At 41.3% G+C, this 21,968-nt stretch overlaps 1 protein-coding gene across 1 annotated transcript in view; it reads left to right on the forward strand.

The window, feature by feature from the left end:
* CTNND2 (catenin delta 2) overlaps positions 1 to 21,968 on the forward strand; it is an 841,098-nt gene that overhangs the window by 721,357 nt on the left and 97,773 nt on the right. Inside the window, exon 15 of the mRNA XM_053657171.1 lies at positions 11,824 to 11,997. Coding sequence (XP_053513146.1) covers positions 11,824 to 11,997 — 174 coding nt within the window. The remainder of the gene's footprint in view (positions 1 to 11,823; positions 11,998 to 21,968) is intronic.

Raw genomic sequence — 21,968 nt, forward strand, 5'->3', positions numbered from 1 at the left:
TTATGTAGCACCATGGTCCCATGGGGCCCAGTCCCTGCAGCGCTTTATTCTGGAAAGCGAGCAGGCACAATAATAGTCGAAAAGAAAACCAACAGCGTGTGGGCAGGAATATGGCCTCCCCAGCTCTGCCCAGCAACCGTGATCCCCGGGCTCTCAAACCACCGGCAGACTCGGAGCCTCCAGGTGGGCCCAGGCAACTTCAGGAGGCAGACTGGGGAAATTGCCTTAATATAGGTTTTTCCTGTGCTAAAAAAAAAAAACTTCAGACGGAGACAGAAGTCACTCTGACTCCAAGGTTTTCTGTCCAGTGCGTTGTTCAGATTCTGAAGTTCATCCTTCTGATATCCCTTGTGCGCTCACTGGTGTCTCCTTCAGTAAGACTTTGCCCTGCAGCCTGACCCCTTTCTGCAGCTCTGCCAAGGCGCGCTCACCTGGCTGGGAGTCTTCCCAGTGACAGGTGAGATTAAGAGCTGATTGGGTGTAGAGAAGGCAGGGGTCAGAAGAGAATGTTCCTGGGCTTTATCCCAAAATAGAGCCCCACCTTCAAGCTGTTAGCTGCCTCATGAAACCTTATGGTGAGCAATTTTCTGGGTTTAGAAAGCTGTTCTTTGAACCAAATTTTATCACATCGATGAGCTCTTTCCTGAGTTAAGTGAAGTGATTTTTGTCAAAGTCTAAATAGTTCAGTAGTCTTATTTTTCCCCTTATATTATCCTTTAAGAAGCAAGGTTTCTGTAAGTTTTGCTGAAACTACTGCAAGTTAACATGCAGTGGAATATTGTCGTTTATAGGAGAGCTTCAAAGGCATGGTTTCAACCAAGTGGTAGTTTTTTAAAAAAGTTTTCAACTGGCTCTCTATAAGACAAAAATATTTTGAAGTGCCCAAAACTTAAGCACCAAGAGTAATTAGGATGTAAACAGATAACAATTATGTTTTTTTGTAAAGCCATTGAGTATATATTGTCAATATAGTTAAAGACAGTAGAAAATAACTCTTTTGTATTTAAAGACCAATGGAAGGGAGTAAAGGCTGAAAGGCCTAGGTGTGGAAGGAAAGTGCAGGCAAGACGTGAGACAAAGTGAAGAAGGAGAGCAATAGGGGGATGCTATCAAATCCAGGGGACCCCTTTGCATGGTGGCCAGACCCAGGAAGAGAAGTGAGTAAATGTGGCGCCACCTGCTGGGAAAGACTGGCAATTGAGCCAGCCTAGGGTCTCCTTCCACCAGAAAATAGTGCTTCACCCTGAGGATTTCCTCCTGTGGTTTGTACTTGGGGAAAGCAGGCCGCCATTCCAGCAAAGGGGCCAAGGAGTCTCAAGGAATTAAAGGCTGGCTCCCTCAAGTGGGAGAAGGAGCCAAGGCCTGATTCACCACTGATATCAGGTTGCAGCAAGGTGAGAAGTGGATGTGTTCCCAGGCCTTGCTGGGCCATCCCCAGCTTTGCTAACAGCCAGATCATCAGGTTGTCTTCAGAGCCTGCGAAATGATTTAACTCTCTGAAAGCTTCTGGAGAGTTCCAGGTTGACAGCTTTAAAGATGGTCAGGCACCATCCGTCCCCTGGTATCTCTGCTTATAACGTCAGGTTTTTAAAACATGTGTAGTAATTAGAGAAGATATACAATACAAAGCGAAGTGAAGAAAGGAATACAAAAGTAGGTATGTGCACAGGAACAGATATGGTATAGATTAAACCTGGCCAGTTTTGTAAAATATGTAACATACAAAAATATAAAATATATGCACACACAAAGACTGTGTTTCTAGAAAAAGTTCAGTAACATCAAAGACAGACGTTACTAATTGAGCCTTTTTGTGCTTAGGTATTTACAGATTTTTCTACAATGGGCCTCACATTTGTAAACTTTTCAAATGCCACTTAAAAATAATATTTTAAAAGATGATATGGTTAAGCCAATGTTTGCTTATAAAAATGTATAAGTTTTTATCTCTTGAATTTATGATACCTCAAAGAAAGACACAGGGGCTATGTAAAATGAGAAGTTATCTAATCCATAACAAAGCCTTCCTCAGGACATAAGAGCCAGAGATGTTGCCAGGAAGCAAAAGTGATAAAAATCATAATTGGTTTAAGATATCCTCTGGAGCTTTCTGTATTCCAGAAATGTATGTTGACTCTTACCATTGGGATTGATATTATGTACCTAAGGAAAAATATTAGAATACCCTTCAAATCGAATTTAGTTACAGTAAAAATCTCGAGGAGCCCTGGCCAGTGTGGCTCAGTTCGTTGGAGTGTCATCCTGTAGAACGAAAGGTCGCGGGTTTGAATCCCAGTCAGAGCACATACCCAGGCTGTGGGTTCAATTCCTGATCGGTGCGTGTACAAGAAGGCAACCAATCCATGTGTCTCTATCTCTCTCTCAAAGCAACAAAAAACATGTCCTAAGGTGAGGATTAAAGATCTCTTGAAACATTTTCTTTATATCCCTAATAAGGATAATTAAAGAAAATATGTGATACAAAGATGTGCTTCATTCATATTCTTATTTCAGGAGTAGTTGCTGCTGAAATGTACTAGAATCATCAGACCGTGTGCCTCTGTGTGTGAAGGATTTGATAATTCTTTAATATGTGTCACATGCTGATCCAAAAGAGCTTTGCAAATTCATTAATTCCCCAGTCTGTTCAGAGCCTATTGCTGAATTGTAAGAAATTACAAGCTTCTATAGCCAATTTTGGGCAGAACCTCCCCCAAAGCAGTCTGTAGATCGTGTGCCGACAAGGCACACCACACGGGGTGAGGCCAGCAGTGCAGAGGGGCATCCACGGACTGGGGTTCAGGTCCAGGGAAGGGGGAACAGACAGCATTGATTTATTTTCTTTCCCACATTTTTTTAGAAAACAGCATTTTTTGTTTTTCAACTTGGGATATAGCAAGGCTCTTGTGATGAGCCCTGAGATGGCTGGTGCTCAAACATGGATTAGAAGCACAGGGCACTACCAACTGTTTGCCAGAGCAGACCTGGGCCTTCAAGACCACTCGGCATGAACTTGACAGTGTATGGAGAATCCTGCTGAGAGAAAATGGAACAAGCAAGATCCCCTAAAACTCAAAACCTCTCTTTTCTGCTTGTGTATCATTTCTGAATGTTTTAGTTCATGTGGATATATATAAGGTCTGTCCGGAAAAAGTTCAGCCATTGTTAATGTAACAGGAACAGATTGAGCAACATCAGTGTAACCTGGCAGCCAAGGACAGTGGACTGGAATGCACGTGTGAATAATGACGACTTTACTATACTAGTCAGTGGGGCGGTAGATGCCATTGAGTGAGCATGTGTACTGTGTGGCTGTCACATTCAAAATGAATGAGCGAGTAGAGCAATGAGTCTGCATCAAATTTTGCGTGAAGCTTGAACATTCCTCCATGGAAACTATTTAGATGACTCAGAAGGCTGCAGCTATGGGAAGCTGGTGATTGGCAGCTTCATCACAACAATGTGCCTGCTCATACGTCATGTCTCGTGCAGTTTTTTGGTGAAATATCAAACCACCCAGGTGACTCAGCTCCCATACAGCCCAGATTTGATACCCTGAGACTTCTGGCTTTGCCCACAACTAAAATCACCTTTGAAAAGAAAGAGATTTCAGATCATTGATGAGATTCAAGAAAATACAACGGGCAGCTGATGGCAATTGGGAGAACTGTGTGAGATGTCAAGGTGCCTACTTTGAAGGGGACTGAGGCATCATTGTACCACATGCAGTGTACCTTATGCCTCGTATCTCCTTCAATAAATGTCTCTATTTTCACATTACATGGCTGGATACCTTCTGGATAGACCTCATGTGTCCATCTACATGGCAGAGGATATAAACCCATCAGAATTCAAAGGCGACTCTGATCTATGCCTTTTGTAGGGTGGACTGTCTCTCCTGATCATCTGTTTCACAGTTTACTGACTTGTGGTCAGCGTAAGAGTAGGAAGTGTGATTGTTCTGTTTTCGTCTTGTTCTTCCTTACATTGCAGATGCCAAATGCATAGTGAGCAGCATGTTTCACTTATGATCTCACCATGATACTTCATATGCAAACACAATAGCAATATGCCTCTGTGTATGTTAACTTAAAAACAAAAGGGCCTTTCAACACGAGAGGCCATCAGGCATTTATCTGAAATCCATAAGAATAACTATGTGGGAACCACTATGCGAGCAGAAGCCCACATCAGGTTCGGAGTAGACGATGAAGGCGATGGGTGTGTCTGAGAAGAAGGGGAATGACTACATCAGTAAAGGGAGGCATTTTTATTGGTGCAGATAACATAACATAGGGATGCTCATTCTAAACGATGTCTACAATTTTTGGTCTGATATTCATCAGTCCATTAGTTACAATAAGTGCTTTCCTCGCAAATGGTTCTTTGGGATACAGTGTTTCCCTAGGCCCAGTCGAAGGTTATTTTGCCCTGATTTTAACATTCCAGTAGTTTACATGCATGTCGTCCTAATCACCTCCCCAGGATAAATTCTTAAAAGTGAAATGTCTAGACCAAATGCATGTTTTGAAGGCTTTGGATACAGGAGCCAATGTTCCCCCCTGATCACTCCAGACACCAGCGAGGGTTGAAACACATTTTGATTTGATTCATCATCACTTGATGAAGCTGTCCTTCGTGACATTCGTGATGGCTCTCCTAACCTCACAGGGTGTTTTTCCTTCTTTGAGACAGTTTTTCATTTCCTTACTGGTAACCATCTTTTTTCTTTTGCTGCTTAACACCATTTCCTTCCTCACCATCTGCTGATGTCAGCTGCTGCTCATTCCTCACGGCCGTTCCAGGAGAATTTCACTCTGCTTTTACCTCACCATGTGCGGGCCTTGGTGACTCAAGGCCTGGTATCTCATGTCCTCACCGCAGCAGATCGCAGGAGCCTGCAAAGACGGTGGCTGCAGGTTGCCATCAGTGGCTCTCCTTTGCCACGCCCAGGAACGAAGGAGGTTCCTTTCTGCTTCTGCGCCATAGAAAACATCTCCTACCAGCTGAAACTGCTGCTCTTCTAATTTCAATGAATTTACAGACATAAAACTTTACTTTAGGTGTCTCTGTTAGTTTCCTTATTTACATTTTACTGTGCAGTACTCCACCGTTAATGACTACTCTGCATCTTGCACTACTAGACCATGGCTTCTCGACCTGGCACTGCTGACGTTGTGAGGTGGAAGATTCTGTGCTGTGGGGCCGGGCCTGCACATTGTGGGATGTGGAGCAGCATCCCTGGCCTCTGCCCCATCGGTGCCAGCAGTGCTGCCTCCCCGCAGTTGCAACAACCAGAAATGTCTGCAGACAGCGCCAGTTGTCTCCTTAGGTGATGAAATCATCCCAGTTGACTGTATTAGATTACCTTTGAGGGACATATCACCAAAGATATTAACAAATGACACTGCGAGATTACCTGAAGGAGGTCAGGGACAGAGTGCCCTTTAAAAGGCAGGTAATGGGGAGGGTCATGGCCCAGGTGAATGGGAGGTGAGGCCCAGAGAGAGTTCTAGATGACCATTGCTGGCATTCCAGCTGATGCCTCATGATGACCTGGGGAAGCAGCAGGTGAGCCCCGTGAGGAGGACCAGCCTTGGTAAGGGTCCTCTGTGGGGCACAGCCCAGGGGCCTGATTGTGCCAGTGTCTGAAGCAGGCAGCACCGCCCGCCCCCCTCCCTCCTCTTCCTAAGGGAAGTGTGTGTCCGCATAGCCCCTTCTCAAAGCTATCTCTGAGTTCATTTTCTTCAGAAGCTTTGTTCAGAAACCACCATACCCTGCCTCTGCTTTAATACAGCAGTCTCTAATCTTGCAAATGCAAACCCCCTCATATCTTCCACAAGGTGAGCCTGGAGACAGTGTGTCTCCCTCTGTACAGCTCATTGACCCTCCTGTACCTCCTGCACTCTTTGCTGCTCTGCACAGCTCAGCCAGCTCTCTCCAGCCCCCTGTAGCTGACATCTCCTGAACAGACACCTGAGCTACCCTTTTCTTTGAACTCCCCAAGAATCAATACAAGAACCATTTTTATTCTGGCTTTTTACCGTTGCTTGGAGTTTTCAAAAATCATCACTCCTATTCCCCATCTCCCTTCCCCCACCCCCCTCCAAAAAAGCTGGAAGTAATAATGAAACACTGTAAAGGCAAAATCAATTAGTAGCTCTGCTGTTCAAAGCAAGTCAAGCAAGTGGCAGGCTGTGGACAGACTTGGGTTTAGGTCGTTGCTTTTTAAAGTCCTTAGTACTGACTGCGGCCTCATTAATCCAAACCCTGCGTGAGAGAAAAATCAGTCTACCTTCACAGAAACATCTTGCATTCGCTGTCTCTTCCCTGGGGCGTGTGACTGCACCTGGGAGGGAAGGGTGGGATTTAAAACCAGAATACTTCCTACGACTGCAGACTCACCCCTTCATTTTGCACTATCACGGGACTGCGGTGCATTTCACTGAAGTCCCTGAAACGAAAAGCCTGCACAAGTGGAATGACTGCAATGCCCCATCCTCAGCAGAGAAATCTAGGCACTAGAGATGCACTCTGCTGGTGAAGAGGCCTCTTCTGTTTGTAATTCAAGGACACAGCTCCGCAGTCAAAGTGCTTTTCTTTACGTAGACTTGAAGGACTGTGACAAAGGTGTGAGGAGGAGCAGTGTGCTTTAGCATTTCTCCTGAAGCGCAAAGCCCTCTCCCTTCCTGTTCGCACCTCCAAGGTGCCTGGCCCAGTGAACAGTCCCGGCTGGAGACGGAGGCTGGGCCAGGTGCAAGCTCCTTTGCAGGGAAAGAGCCGAAGTTCTTTTGTTAATTCTCATTCACTAGAGACTTTGATGAATGTGGTCACTCGAGTGGTCTTGTGAGCTGCCATCCTTAAAGAACCCCAGTTTACAAAAGTCTCTTAGTAATGTCTATGGACATCTCTACTTTCCAATGTTTGCACCTTCTGATTTTTATCTGTAAGTCCCACCTTTCTCTTCCTAGGAGCAGCACCTGGCTTCCACTATTCCATCCTCAAGGCAGCTAAGATAGAAATCTTTTAAATAGAATTTAAGCCCTAGAGGGAAGCAAAATTATTAAAAGGAAGTCCAAAGAAAAGCTTTTTCCTTTTCTATTTTCTTACCTTGTCCATTGAACATGTTCCCTGACCTACGTGAGTCTCTTCCTGAGCAGACATTTCTTACAGCGGCCAGCTTCTCTGTCTCCCCTTGGAGCAGAGGATCCTGGCAGAACGCATTGTGTCCACATTTCAGCAGCCCCTTGGCTGCTAAATTGGGAGCTTGTTATTTTCTTCTGTTCTAAAAGGGTTTGAGCACTACCGTCTTGGAGAGATAATATATATTTTTAATTTTCTGTAAGTTCAGAAAGTGAGTGGTATAAACTGTTCACTGGTTTGTTTTATTGACACCACCACTATTCATGCTGTCATGCATTTAAAGCCAATAAAGCACTAATAATAAGTTATGAGTGTAGAACTCTTCAGGGAGACAAATCAGTCTGTCGGTTTGCCCTGCGATCTATTGGCAATGGAGTCCTGCCACACACTGCCCTCGATTTGCTGCAGGCCTGTCCCCAAGACCGCTCCCAGGCAGAAAAGCCGTGATGTTCCTAGAGGGTGCTCCTAATGCTGAATTTTCTTAGTCCTTGCTACGATTACTATCTTAGCCCGCTTGGGCTGCTAAAACAAAATACCATAGACTGGGTGACTTAAACAACAGTTCTGGAGGCTGAACGTCCAAGATCAAGAGACCACCTGACTTGGTGTCTGCTGGGGGCCTTTTTCTGGTTCACAGGTGTTCTTCCAGGGCAGAGAGAAAACTCTGGTCCCTTTCTCTCACGATAAGGACACTATCCCATTCTGGGGGCTTCACCCCCATAACCTCATCCAGTAGTCCCCAACCTTTTTGGCACCAGGGATGGGTTTCCATGGATGGGGGGCGGTGGGCGGGGTGAGGGACAGGCCGCACAGCCCCGGAGGTGTGTGAGCAAAGCCAGCGCTGCTCACCTCCTGCTCTGCACGTCCGGTTCCTAACAGGCCTTCAGTCAGTACTGGGCTGTGGCCAGGGGTGGGGAGTTGGGATTCCTGAGATCCTAATCACTTCCCAAAAGCCACACCTCCCAAGGCCATCACAGTGGAGATTAGAGCCTCGCCAATGACTTTTAGAGAGACACAGGCATCCAGCCCTTAGTGTTATTCATAAAATATCTCAAAACTCTGTCTAACTCACTTAATCTTCAGCTTCTTGAACTCTAAAAATATGTGTAAACTTCTAAATTCCTATAAACAAGACAGTAAATAAAAGGGACTTTAAAGCTAAAAATGTGTTGTTTTTTTCCTGTTTAACAACATCAGAATGACTTACACAAAATACAATTTGAACATTTAAGTAATACATTTAAGAACTGAGAGCTGCTAGAACTTTTGCAAATTTTATTTGTTGAAATATAACAGATGAAATGAAAATGTGCACATAACTGAGGAACATTCGTTTAACTCTCAAGTGTGAAGAGTAAAACTATGACAGGAAAGGGGTATTTCTACTGAAAACTTCTCCCAAGCTAGAACAAAAGGTTTTAAAATCACAAAATGCTTTTCTCCTTTCTTTTCTGCTTTCCCTTTTACTGATTTCAGCTTGATTTTTTAATTTAAACCCAATGTTTATGTGTGAGTAGGTGTGTACATATGTCCCAACTTGGCGATAATGCAGATATTATAACAAAAAACACTCTGCCCGCATTGCCCTGTTGGTTTTTTAGAAATTCTTTGTCCCCTTTGCTGTGCCCTGTCTTTAATCCATGGAAAGTTCTCTCTCCTGACTTGATGATATTTTGCTTCTTTATACATTATTTTCATATTTCGAGCTCTTAACAAATTTTGGTAATATGTATGCCCTCAAGACATACTCCAAAATAAGCAGTTTGCATAAGGCTCATAAATGTAGTCCTGTGTTCTCAGAACCAACTAGCCAGATGATCTGTGTTTTGACTGTTAAAAATTTAGCCACTGCTTGCGTTCAGCCCATGTGCCCATTCTGTAGAAAATTTAGGATAGATATATCTTTCGTTTAAATGTATGACTGACATATGTCCCTGCCAGTAAGAGAGTTGCACAGCTCATGATTTCTTGTGGATCCTCACTCGTGAAGACAGCTAGCGGTGACTGGGCACGTGCAGACCGGCTTCGCAAGGTCAGTCTGACCCTGTGGGCACCGGCCCCCTGCAGGCCCGTGGTGCTGACTCTCTAGGCAACATGATGTCCCGCGTGTTAGCACAGCTCGTGAGACTTCTGTTCTTCTCACAGGCGATAAACAGCAGTTTCATAATGAATAATTGGTGCTTCTTTTCCTCTTAACTCAAAGATCTGAATGAAATTCCCAGCTACAGTGCCTGATTTGAAACAGTTCTTTTTCTTTAATATTGACAGGCCAGGGTGCCATCAACGTTATAAAATGGCAGAGAATCCCCTTTGAACTCCATTGCTAGCTCCCGTCCCAGATTATCCATATTGTATCGGTTTTCCTTTTATTTCCTCCAGATTCTCCATGTAAGCATTAAGAAAGGGTTGTAAGGAAAGGTATTTAAGAGCCACAGAGATAGCATGTCAGAGCAGGAGGAAATCGTCTATTGATCTGGCTGCTTATCCTGTTGTGTTGTGCAGACGCGAGGAAAAACAAGCTGGAAGGCACAGCTGCCTTTTGCTCCTGGACTGTGCAGTTTGGCTCCACGTGTGCTGTTGAGCACCACACTGTGCACTTTTGCCATTGTGTTAGCTTTTACATGAGAAGGAACTTTCATCCATGTTGAGTTCTAAATTTCATAGTCTGATTTTTTTCAATAATATTAAATTTTCATATGAAAACGAGGGCTTAAAAGTTTTACGGAGATGACAAAATAAAAACATAAGAATAAACCCGAATGAAATAATTTCTCATCTCCCCTTGCACTAGCAGGCAGATTCAATCCCCCAAGCTGGTTTCCTTTAAGAAGCCAGTATCGTTCCTGCGTCCTTGCCGATGTCAACAAACCGACAGGTTGGCGGTGCTCTTTGCCTTTGTCTTTCTATCCAACAGAGTGAGCCAGTCTCCAGTAATGAACCAGGTGCAGTGTGACAAGGCTGGTTCACTTTTATTTTTGTTTTTTTTCTGTCTTTAAAAGAGATGTGCAGGTTTTATGGATTAGCTGTGCACAGACGCAAAGTCAGCTTTGAATAGTTTAGAAGTGGCTTTGGTTAAAAAAAAAAAGAAGAAGATTCTCACATTGCGTGTTTTTGTTAAAAAGCCAAAAATACTAACACTCTTACTGGAAATGACCTTTACTGGGACATCCAACCTTCATCCTTGGGATATCATCCATCCCTGACCTTTAGCCTTGGCTTAAGCTAAGCTGTTACCATAACTGAGGAAAAGAAGGCCTGAGTTTTTAGGGGTTGTTTTAAAAGTAAATGGTGAAATTCTTGAAATTATTTGTGACAGTTAAATAACTTTACATGTTCTACATGAACACTTCCTTTTTATGTCACAAAGATATGAAATAAGCCTGTTTGCTTCCAGTAAATTTTTCAGAAGAAACTTACAAGATTCTGAAATATACTTGTGAGATATATATGTGTGTGTATATACACACGTACACATACATGAAATATCTGTGAGAAAGCTTAGTATATGACACTGAGACCATACTTATTTTAAGTGGTCACTAATAAACACAAAATAGCAGGTGAGTAACTTAGTGCTTGGACTCTAAGATTAAGGGTTATTTTGTTTTACTATGGTTCTTCTCAAAAGTGAATATGGGAGTATTTTTTCTATATATATATTATATTTCATTTCTACCCTCATTGTATTCACTGCCTTTATATTTCACAAACAACAAAGGCTATATATGATCAAAGATTATGACCATTATTACAGCTTTTAGTTTTTTTAATTATAAAAGTAAAAACTGAAAATTTGAAAGGGATAATGATTTTATTAATAACTTTTTATTATTGTCACATGGTTTTTATGGTGCATTTTATAGGATACAAAGCACAAAGCCCATACCGCTTTGTATCCTGCTCTGTTCATTTAATTTTTATTGTAGTCACTTGCCCAAGTTGCTATGAGGTCTTCACAACTATACTTTTCAATGGTCTACTGATATTTCTTTGTGCAATTATCCATAATTTCTAAATTATTTGTAATTAATTTTCCATTTGTTATTCTATTATTTATTAGATTCAATTCAAAACAAGCTTAACTACCTCAGAATTGCTCTAAGATCTGGTGCATCCATACCTCGTCAGTGTATCCAGTAAACCACAGCCATTTTCTCCTTGGTTCATTCTGTCAATTGTTTGAAGCCTGTAGGTACAATGATAGTCCTTGAAACCAAACAAACATGTGTTTTAAATTATGTAGAATTTATCAGAGTTCACACTTATGCATAAGAAGTGAAGGCATTTGGTTGTTACTAACCGCCATGTTATGTCGATGGTATGCTAACTATAAAACATGTCACCTTGATCTTTAGCCTTCTTTCTCCGCCCCCCCATCCATCTCTTCTCCTGCTTTACTCCAGCTTGACCTAGAATTGTTTTCAGGGAGTTTATCCATTCTGCCAATTACATTCACTTATGCCCATGCTACAGCCCCCTCCACTCTCTATCGTAAGCTCCTAATGGGCAGGAATGGCTCCCAATTTGGGACAGTCACTACATTACCCTACATGTAGGACATGCTTACCAGGTATTGTGACACTCTGCTTTTCTTTTTATCATCTGTAATGTGTATAGAAAGCAATATTGGGAAGTGTAATGATGTCAAAGATGTTTACTCTCTCATTTTTCTTCCTCCAGTGGGATGGAGTAGGACCTCTTCCAGACTGTGCAGAGCCACCAAAAGGGATCCAGATGCTGTGGCACCCGTCAATAGTCAAACCCTACCTCACACTGCTCTCTGAGTGCTCAAATGCAGACACGTTGGAAGGGGCCGCAGGCGCCCTGCAGAACTTGGCTGCAGGGAGCTGGAAGGTATGCCTAGTTCGTTACCGTAAAAAAGAAATCTGGGACTATGAGCACAGCCTTAAGAAAAGAACAGAACTCCAGTTTTGAGAAATGTAATTCTAATGAGGTTTCTGAGGATGTTAGAGAAAGACCAGTTACACTGAACCGTTGGACTTAGAATAAAATATTGCTTTGAAAAATTCTTCTTTAAGGCTCAGGGTTCCTTGATGATCACTACAAAACACAGATGGGTAGGTGTAAGTATAGGCATTGAAAATGCTGTGATATGCTTTCCATTCTCCTTGTGTAGCTGAGCTACTTCATTTTCAGAGGAGACTGTGACATGCTGATGCTCTTCAGAGCACTGCTGTTGACGGCTAAGGGAGTTAACACCAGACATCTTGAGTAAAATCCCCTGTGGGTTGCTATTATGTTGTCAGCGGTCCTGTGCCTGGAGGAAAAGAACCTATTGATTTTTAAATCATTGGCTTACAGAGAAGAGTAGTATTGCTAGTTATCTTTGGCAAAAATGTTAAAGTAAAACAAACATAATATCGGGGAAATTAGAGTCCTTATAAACACACATTGTCTCTGAGTGGTTTTCCTTGAAAACTTCCATGACCTTCATTTTGAGTAGAAAGGGATTCACCATAGCAAAGAATTCTTGAGTTTGGTAATGGATGGTATATGAGCTACCTTGCCTTAGTTCATAAAAAATATATAACGTCTTAGAAGAAGGAGGGCATATGGGGAAAATATCAAGAGAGGACGTTTGGACATCTGCCATCCATTTTTCATTAATTTAATATCAAAGCTTGGGTCTGGGATATGCATAGTCACTCTGTTAACATTTTTTTTAAACAGTGTTAATGTGGGCACATAACTACAGATAATTCTCAGAAGCCCAACACTGTAGATGCCAAACATACCGGCCTCGGCATCTTCATGCAGCCTTATCCTCCCTTCTTATTATAACTCCCAACATCTGCCTTCCTGTCATCTCTCTCTCTCTCTCTCTGTCATCCTTCATTTCCACGGCTACAGTCTCGGCAGTAGCACTGCCTTCTTTCTCAGGTGTGGCACCCCAACTTTTGGGGTCCAGTCCCTGCCCAGTATGCCTGGGCAGGCCCACCCCTCCTTTTCAGAGCTTCAGGAATGAACGTACTGTCTCTTTCCTCCCCTAACCATAGGCATCCCTAATATTCTACTGTAAGAATTCAGGTTGGGGGAAGGGAAGGAAAATTGTTAAGTGAAGTTATTGCTTGCCTTCAACCAGAGAAAAGCTTCAAAAGCAGAGTCATGCCAGGCAGCATTCCAGAGAATAGTCTTGCATGAGTAGGAAAGAGATAATAATGGAGACTCCTTCCTTGAACTGAACCTTAGATCTCATCTCCCTCTAAATTTAGGAGGCTTTGACTCAAGTCACAGTACTAACCTACACTGTCTGTCTTCTGAGCTTTATGACCCTGGACAAATGAGAGCACCTCATTATGTTCTCAGATGTGCCATCTTTAAACAGAGAAGATTGTGGCTGCTTCACATCCCATGATGTAGGTCAATCATGACACTGAATGCAAAAATGGGAACAGGACATCACTGGCCACAGGGGCGTCAGTGTATACAGCCAAGAATTCATAGTTGCTGCAAGTCCTTACCCAGCTCCCCTGCCTTGGAGGACTCACTAGGTGGGCATGGGGAAGTGGGGTCCGGCCTGCAGGCATGAGTCTGACCTGAAGCACAAAGCCATCCAGCTGGTATCAAGTCAAGTACGCCGTCTTGAACTGTGATATTTTAGGGAAGCATCGTTTTCTTTGAGAAATACTTAGATTCTTATAACAGTTTAAAAATGGAGACATATCTTTGAGGTCTAAAGGATTTTAAATGAAAGACTAAAACCTCTACTTTAAAAGTTAAATTCTGTATTCCACATATGCAAAAAGTTATTTAGAACCATGGGAAACATATTGAAGATCAACATAAAGCTTCTAAAATTAATTTGCAATGTTTGAAACAAAAAGACTTGTAAATGGGATTAACAGCATTTTGGACAATGCAGAAGAAAAGATTCATGAACTGGAAAACAGCAGTGGAAACTATACAAAATTAAACACAGAGTAAAAAGAAAAAATGTACGGTGGCCTGATATGTGTGTAATTGCTGTCCTGAAATGAGAGGAGAGAGAAAGGAGGAAGAAAACAGAAAAAATATTTGAAAAATAATGCTTGAAATTTTTTCAGATTTTGTGAAAACCATATACTCACAGATTCAAGCAGCTTAGGGGACCCAAACCACAATAAATATAAAGAAACTGTACCAAGGTACATCATAATCAAATTGCTCAAAATCCATAGTAAAGAAAAAAATCTTAAAAGCAGCCAGACAAAAAAAGAAATGTTATGTACTAAGAACTGCACCAAGTCTAAACACCAAAATTAAGGGTCAGAGTCACCAGATATTCCTTTACATACAGCAGTCCTTCCTGAGCTACTAAGCATGTCCTCTAGAAAGGAATCTGGCCCGTAAACCTTTAAGACAGAAGCCAAGTCCCATTTACTTCTTTGTGCCCCACTGCCCAGTCCTGTGACAGAAAGGAGTTATGGGAAAACTATCTTCTTTTCGGTCTCCACACTCATCAGTGCTTTTCAGGCTGCAGATTTGTATGGCACTTCCCAGTCCCACGGCATCTGCAGTGTTGAACTTGCTATTGGAATGACCAGGCTCTCTCCATCTCAGAAGTAACCAGGTCAGCTGGCAGAGCTGCCGAGATATGCCTGGGTCTGTGGGTGTTCAGAATAAGAAAATGATAAGATTAAAGTTTTATGCTATCTTGATATTCAAAAATTCTCTCCTGCTTTGGATTATAAAATAAGAATTATGAAGCATGATAAAAATTTTCAGCATTTTCTGGCAATAATATGTTGCTGACAGTTTTCAGTGCATCAGCCTGCCCATTAGCTCAGCAGTGAGCCCCAGCGTGAAATTTTCCCCCATATACCCACAAGCCCATTATTTCATGTTCTTTCTACTATTAATGGAGACTACTAATAAGGAGGCAGGAGGGTCTGGAGCAGATGAAGTCAGTATCACAAAAATTATTCCATAGTTTAGACAAAGTTTAACAACTATGACCATGATGATTTCCCAATCCAATGAGCTTTCAAGCAACATATTAAAAAATGCAAGGAGTGCCTCTTATAAATGGGCATACAGATCTGCCATAAGAAAGAGAGTAAATATTCTGATGGCAAAGAGAAAAGACAGAAGAATTTTAAAAAGTAACTAAGGATACAAGAGAGAAAAACAATCAGACGTCATTCAATGTCTTGGCTGTTGCATATACTCCAATAACTGATAGTCACAATGCTGACCCTCTGTCATCAAGAAAGCATTAAATAGTTACTAGTAATTTTAAAAGACAGAAAGCATTTTAGAAAGATTTCCATCCCAATGGTTAAAGTAGAATTCTGACTCTGAGGATGTCAATCTTACTTTTAAGAGCACTAGCCTTCCTAATACTGTAACTCAAGAAAAATGGAATGGTCCCCAGGCAGAGCAAGGGGCTTCTGGGGAATATTTATGTGTAGTTAAAAAAATCTATCTATATATATTTATATAAGCACTTTCTTATCAAAATGCAAGTACACAAGTATGCATAAAAGTCAATCACATTATCATCACCTGTTATATAATTTATTAATCTATCATATTAAATGGTAAGGGAATATGTGGGAAGGGAAGATAAACAATCCATTGGGATGATTTGAGAAGACTGTCATTAAGCCAAACACAGATACCTTGTTATAATTTTCAAAAGATTAGAAAAACTTGTACAAAAAGTTTTTTAAAAAGAGATTTAAGAAAAAATTGTAAGTACAAGATTAACTTAGGATACATAATAGCATCAAGTGACATGTAGACAGTGTTACCATCTGAAATCTGGAGTTCCAAGAATGTGGTTTTATAGCAACCATTGAATTTTAGTGCCCTTAACTTTTTATGACATAAACAGAGGCAGAAATGTGAAGGTAAAGCACCACGATTTTGCATAGAGGCAGCTTTTTATGACTTCATCATCTGAACCAATAATTACTCTTTATGGGGAGAACATGCACACTCTTTTTATGTGGCAAATTGACTAGCAAACTAGATCTTCATAATGGCCCTAAATACTTTTAAACTTTAAAGCCCTCATTACTGGTTTATAAGCATCAGAAACACATAATCGCCTTATGGCAAAAGCAAAGTGATAAATGTTTTTCATAGTCAACATGAAATTCAGTTGGTAGCTTTTCCTCATTTATAGTATAATGACATTTTTTGTCACAGAATATTTGAACAATTGGATATAATAGGTTAAAGCTTTCCAAAACTGTGTACAAATGTTCTTTGGACTCCCACTTATGGGTTACTTCTCTTGTAATTGAACTTCATGAAAACCCAGGGTTTGAACTATAGAAATATATCTGTACTTGCCATAAAGCCAAACATTTGAGATATTTTTTGTCAATATTCCCCCTAAAATGTGACTATTCTAAGATTCTACTGTTTCCTCATTTACTTTTAAAATAAGATAAACTAAATAGGTACTTGGATATTAGTCTGTTAATATTAATGAGCTAACATGACAGCAACATAGATGTAGTAAATAAAAAAACAATCTCCTGCCATGTAACCCAAATAAATAAAAAATAAGAGAACTGGGAAATATGAGACTTGACCCTAGAGACAGGACCAACAGCCTTGAGAAAGACACTGAATTTAGCATAGCTTGGCAGGTAGTATATCAGGTACAAGTGAACCGGGGCAGATTAGTGGAGTGCAACATCATGGTTTGCTGCCCAAGACAAAGAGAATTATCATTGTCATAGTTAGTGGTATGATATAAAGTGCATGGTTTGAACACAAAGAAAGAGAATTTTGAAAAAATATAATGAAAATGGGGCATGAAGCATAATGCCTAATGGGTTAGAAATTGGGTCCAAATGAAGACAAAGGTTATTTGAGAACTCTGCCCAATCAGCCAGCTCCTAGACACGACACACTCAGTTGGACATGAGGACCAGCCTGACACAATTCAAGGGTGGGCCCCAACCTCGAGAGAAGGAGACGAGGAAGAGCAGGATCATAATGACGTCACTGGCCCTAACCATACATGACTTAGTGATTTCTATAAGACTCCAGTAAGAAGTACTGATAGCAAATGTTCACAATTAAAAAAAAAATTTTTCTGTGTCCAGAAAGGTTCATTTTTAAGAGCATGATTTTTCATAAAAAAATTACTGACCCTTGAGATAGCCTGAGAGTTCATTGGATAGAAGAAGCCAGGGTACTTATTACTGCTGGTTTAGTGAATGCTTCCTCTATGTCACTTTTACTTGAATTTGACCTTTATCCTTACCAAGGAAGAATATCTAAATGCTTTTTTCCTCAGAAATATCTCTTTCTTGGACATTAATATTTTCAGCATCACATGAACAGACGCAGTAAAATTTAGTCTTTGCCTTTAACCTGATTTACATTCCAAAAATGCAAACAGAAACACACTTTAAATATGCAATAGCTGCTGTTATCTTGACCTAACTTTTTATTCAATTGATTTTTTGCTTTAAGGAGATTCTTTACTAGTCCTCTTGGTTAGCGATACTACTTTTCAAAATAGATTTTAAAAACAAAAATATATAATCCTGTAATATGGCTCTGAATTCAAAGACCTGATACCTAAAGTTTACGTCCATTGCAAAGGAAACCCTCCATTTGAAGAGCCTTGTGCTGATACCGCCCAGTTGTTCCACAAACCCTCTTGCAGGGACCAGCCAGAGCCATTCTGCCACTTGAAGAACTTGCTAATCCAGATAATGATCCACACTGGAGAGATAATGATAGGAAGCATGCAGCAAAACCCACAGGCTTCTGAAGATTTTTAACATTTTTACAGTAAAACTTCACTTCAAATAAGACTAAAAAAATAAACTCTTTTCGGAGGGGGGAATTCTGTCCTCTTAACATGAGAATGAAGTACCATTGTAAATAATATGGCATTGTAGATGAATTCCAAAACGAATTTCAGAATCTCACTCAATCTACACTAAAGTCATCCAATGTCTTACTCATCTTACAGCTGTAGGACTCTAGTACCTGGTGGCTCTGGGACACTACAAAATGCTGCAATCCTTCTGAAAGGTGAAATCATGTTTGGAAGAATCCAGCCTGAAAAGTGGAACTTTTCTTTACTGTATCAATAGAAAAAGTGAGGAAATGGCTAATTTGATAAAGGAAGTCAATGGGAAAAGAATCACGTGGCAAAACCATTCGAAGGCAGACTGCACTTCTAAAGCAAGAGAACTTTTAAGTATGGAGATATTAATCAACAAATTCAGAATTTTAGCAGTATAATGGCTTTGACTTTATAGTAGAATATTTAATATTTAAAAGAGAATACTATCTCTAGTTATTTAGCAAATTATTAGGATTTCAAAAGGAAAAAGCTAGTTAAATTACAGTGTCAACCTCTTTTAAATCAGCCTTACCTGAATCACCTTATTTTTTAAAAGGAAGAAGTTTTTTTTTTGAAAAATGATAGCTATTAATTCTGTTTATGACTGGGCTGAGATTTTTAAAAGTCAAGCCCCTAGGAATCCACAGTGGAGTGAGGCATCCTGGGTTCAACAGTTCACAGCTTCACTTTATTGCCAAACCATCACCATCAATACAGATAAGAAACATGATTGGACACCAATTCACATACAACTAACTTTCTTTGTTTTCATCTCTGAGCTCTCATTTTAACTAATGCAAAAAAAAAAAAATTTCACCTAGACATTTCTAGGTCAACTCAGCCAAATTCAGCTTTTGCCCAATCCTTTGGGCTTAAACCTTGCCCACCTTTATGTTTGTCAGTTTTCATCCTCTCCTTCCCCCTGCAGTTGATGCTAACCTTGGGGGAGGGGGAGCATCTACAGGCATATCCCTCCTGGGGGTGGGGATTGGGTGTCCATGTCTCAGTATGCAAGCTTTTCCGTCCTCCAGCTCAGAACAAGTCTCCTTGTCCTGTTGGGTTCTCAGCTGGGGCATGGCCCTTGGTGATTGGACTGGCTCTGGCCCTATGTGCTCTCCAGGCCCACACCTGCTCTCCCCCACTGTTGCTGTTCCCTGAGATGCAGCCACAGCCTTTTTTAACACAGGTAGACCATTTGTGCCCATGATTCTGATGTTTGCCCTCCCCCTACCCAACTAATTTCTCTGCAGCCCTGGGTCCTTAGCCTTCCCTCCTTAACAGACTTACACAGCCACCCAGTCAAGACCACAGAAATACTCATGGGCTTCCCTGTGCCACACTGGGGCTTCAGGAACCTCCTTCCAACCCAGCCATTATGGTGTCATTTCTACTCTATGGTTCCCACTCCAAGACCATGCAGGGGAATTCTCTGAGTCTTGCATAGACACTGCTGAGATCCAGAAAGGGCAGCAGAGCTTCTAATGACTTTCCGCTCTTCCATCTTAAAGGGGGATTTTATCCACAGTCCCTCACACAAGGGAGCTCTCAACCGGGGCCCTGAGCTGAGAGTCCCCCATGATGTTTTCACACCTTTTCTTTCCTCTCCAACCAGGATCCTTTCTCTCTCCAGCTTGGAGGCTCTGTGTTGACTCTGAGGAGCAAGCACATTGTTCTTTGCCCATTCTTAGCCCCTTTCAAGTATACCCATCTTTCAGCTGCATCTGCTCCCTCTTAAACACTAAACATTTGCTGCTTTGCTCTCTGTCCCATTCTGACAACACCTCATTGGGCGAGATGATATCAGAGCCTCTCACCAGGAAGAACCATGGGTTGGAAGGAGGAGAAGGAACAGCATTTGCTGTTTGGAATTGTTGTCATAGTACATGCAAATAGAAACGATCTTTTCCTGATTCAAACAAGGTCGTTCTCTTTGTGATTCCAGTGATACATGACTTCTCAACTTCTTGTATGAGATTTGCTAAATCTAGGCAAGTTGTTATCCAGACTAGATTGAAGTGTCCAGGACCTTCATTGACAGCTCTCAAAGGGTCTTTAACTCAGGAGTTTAGAGGAGGACCATGTGGGTTATTGAAACACTAAAATAATGTAATTTATTAGGCCAAGGTCAGTTGGTGAATTTGCAGAGGATTATATGACTATGATTGCAGATATGTATAATTTGCACCCTCTTTTTGAGATGTAGAAGAGAATGGTGGTCAAGTGCCCCAACTCTAAAGCAGTGATCCCTGGGTTCAAGACATGGTCAAGCATCTGCAGCCTGTGGGACTTGGCTGTGCCTCCTTTTTCTTGTCTGTAAAGTGGGAATAACACTAGCATCCACTGTATGGGGTTGAAATGAGGATTAAATGAGTTAATACACATTAAAAAATAGAACCATGCCTGGCATTTGGTTAAGTGTTAGGTTTCTTTAGCTGAGATTATTTTGAGGGAACATAACTCTCCTGAAGTTCCAGCATCTCTCCAAGAGTAATTTGGGTCATGTTTTCATGCTATTTCTCCTGAACCAGTTCCTCCTCCATCTCCTTTTTGTCTTTCTCCCTCTCCCCTTCCTATTCCTCTTCCTTCTTCTCCTCTTGGATCATCAAGCATCCTCTCTTCAGCTCATGGACCATTCTTCTCAAAGACATCCTGGTCCATACCTGATTTCTCCCTTCCCTGTACATACTTGCTCAGTGCATAGTGCTCTCACTGTACCCAAAGATTTCCACCACAACCGCAGTGGGTTATGGTACACATTTCTCTCTTGTTCATGTTTTCATGCCAGTGCTACTCCTACTTTTGTGTAGGTTACAAAACTCTTGGCAACTCATACACCTTTCTAATGACCACAGAGGCTACTGTGTTCTAAGTCAACTTATTTCCTCTTTTGGAAAAATTCTACAAGAGATTCATGGTTCTGTGTTGAGTGTACCTGGAAACATTCCTCATTTTCATAACTTTGTCTTTATGGTACCTTTCTTTCCATCTCTGCCTGGTGACTTACTTCTTTTTCATGGGTTACACTTTGGTTACATGTGACCTTCTCTGGTTGGCTGCTACTTAAAATCATCACTACCACACATCTTTGCATGCCAAGAAAACCTGTAGAAACTTATAATACCTTTTGAGTGAAATGTAAACAATTTATTCTGAGTTGTCTTATACTAAGCTAATATTGGCAATTATCTGTACATATACAAACACATACACAACTGAAAGTTTCAAAATAAAAGTTATTTTCTTTGTGGCAATAGCAATAATGCTAAGTTTGAATCTGTTGTCTGATTATCCCTTTTCACTTAGGAAGAACATACCACTCTTGACCATTTTCTCATACCAGAAATGTGTGTCTGTAACTCATCCACATTTTTTGGCCACATATAGCTTTCTTTTTAACTCTCAAATTGATTCCCAGCAAAGCTGAATAACTCTCATTATTTTCCAGACACCAAATCCTCTTTCCATCCAACATGGGAGGGACATAATATCTGGACTTCTAAGAAGATAAAGTCACAGTCTTCCCTTTTTGAGTCATTTAAAATATGGCCAAGTTCTTCTCTTAGAAGAACATTTGACAGGATGGAAGGAGAGCAAGGCAGTGTCTGGGAGACTGAGCACAGAAATTAGGGGAGAGAATGAGATGCTGGTAGAGGAGGGAAGATTGTCAGCATCACAGAGAGAAGCAGATTTGAAGAAACAGGATTGGGGGTCAGGGGTACAGTTGACCCCAGTGGGCAGGTTACTTAACAACTTTGCATCTAGATTTCCTCTTGGGGGAATTAGAAGAGGTCACTAATGCACAAACCAGCTTCCTGGGATGGAATAAAAGTTGTACCAGGAAAGAGGCCATCTTTAGGGCCCATGCATCAGCCTGTCCAAGTTCCCAAGAACATTTCCTATTATCTCTCAAAAGGTCAAGAATATTTCCCCAGTATAAAATCTACTGTTGATGATCATCTCGCGATTGGTAAACATTGATCCCACACTCCGACTTCCATTTTCT

Source organism: Artibeus jamaicensis, unplaced genomic scaffold, assembly GCF_021234435.1.
Source record: "Artibeus jamaicensis isolate MK-2021 breed Jamaican fruit bat unplaced genomic scaffold, CSHL_Jam_final scaffold_369, whole genome shotgun sequence".
In the NCBI taxonomy this organism is placed as follows: Eukaryota; Metazoa; Chordata; class Mammalia; order Chiroptera; family Phyllostomidae; genus Artibeus; species Artibeus jamaicensis.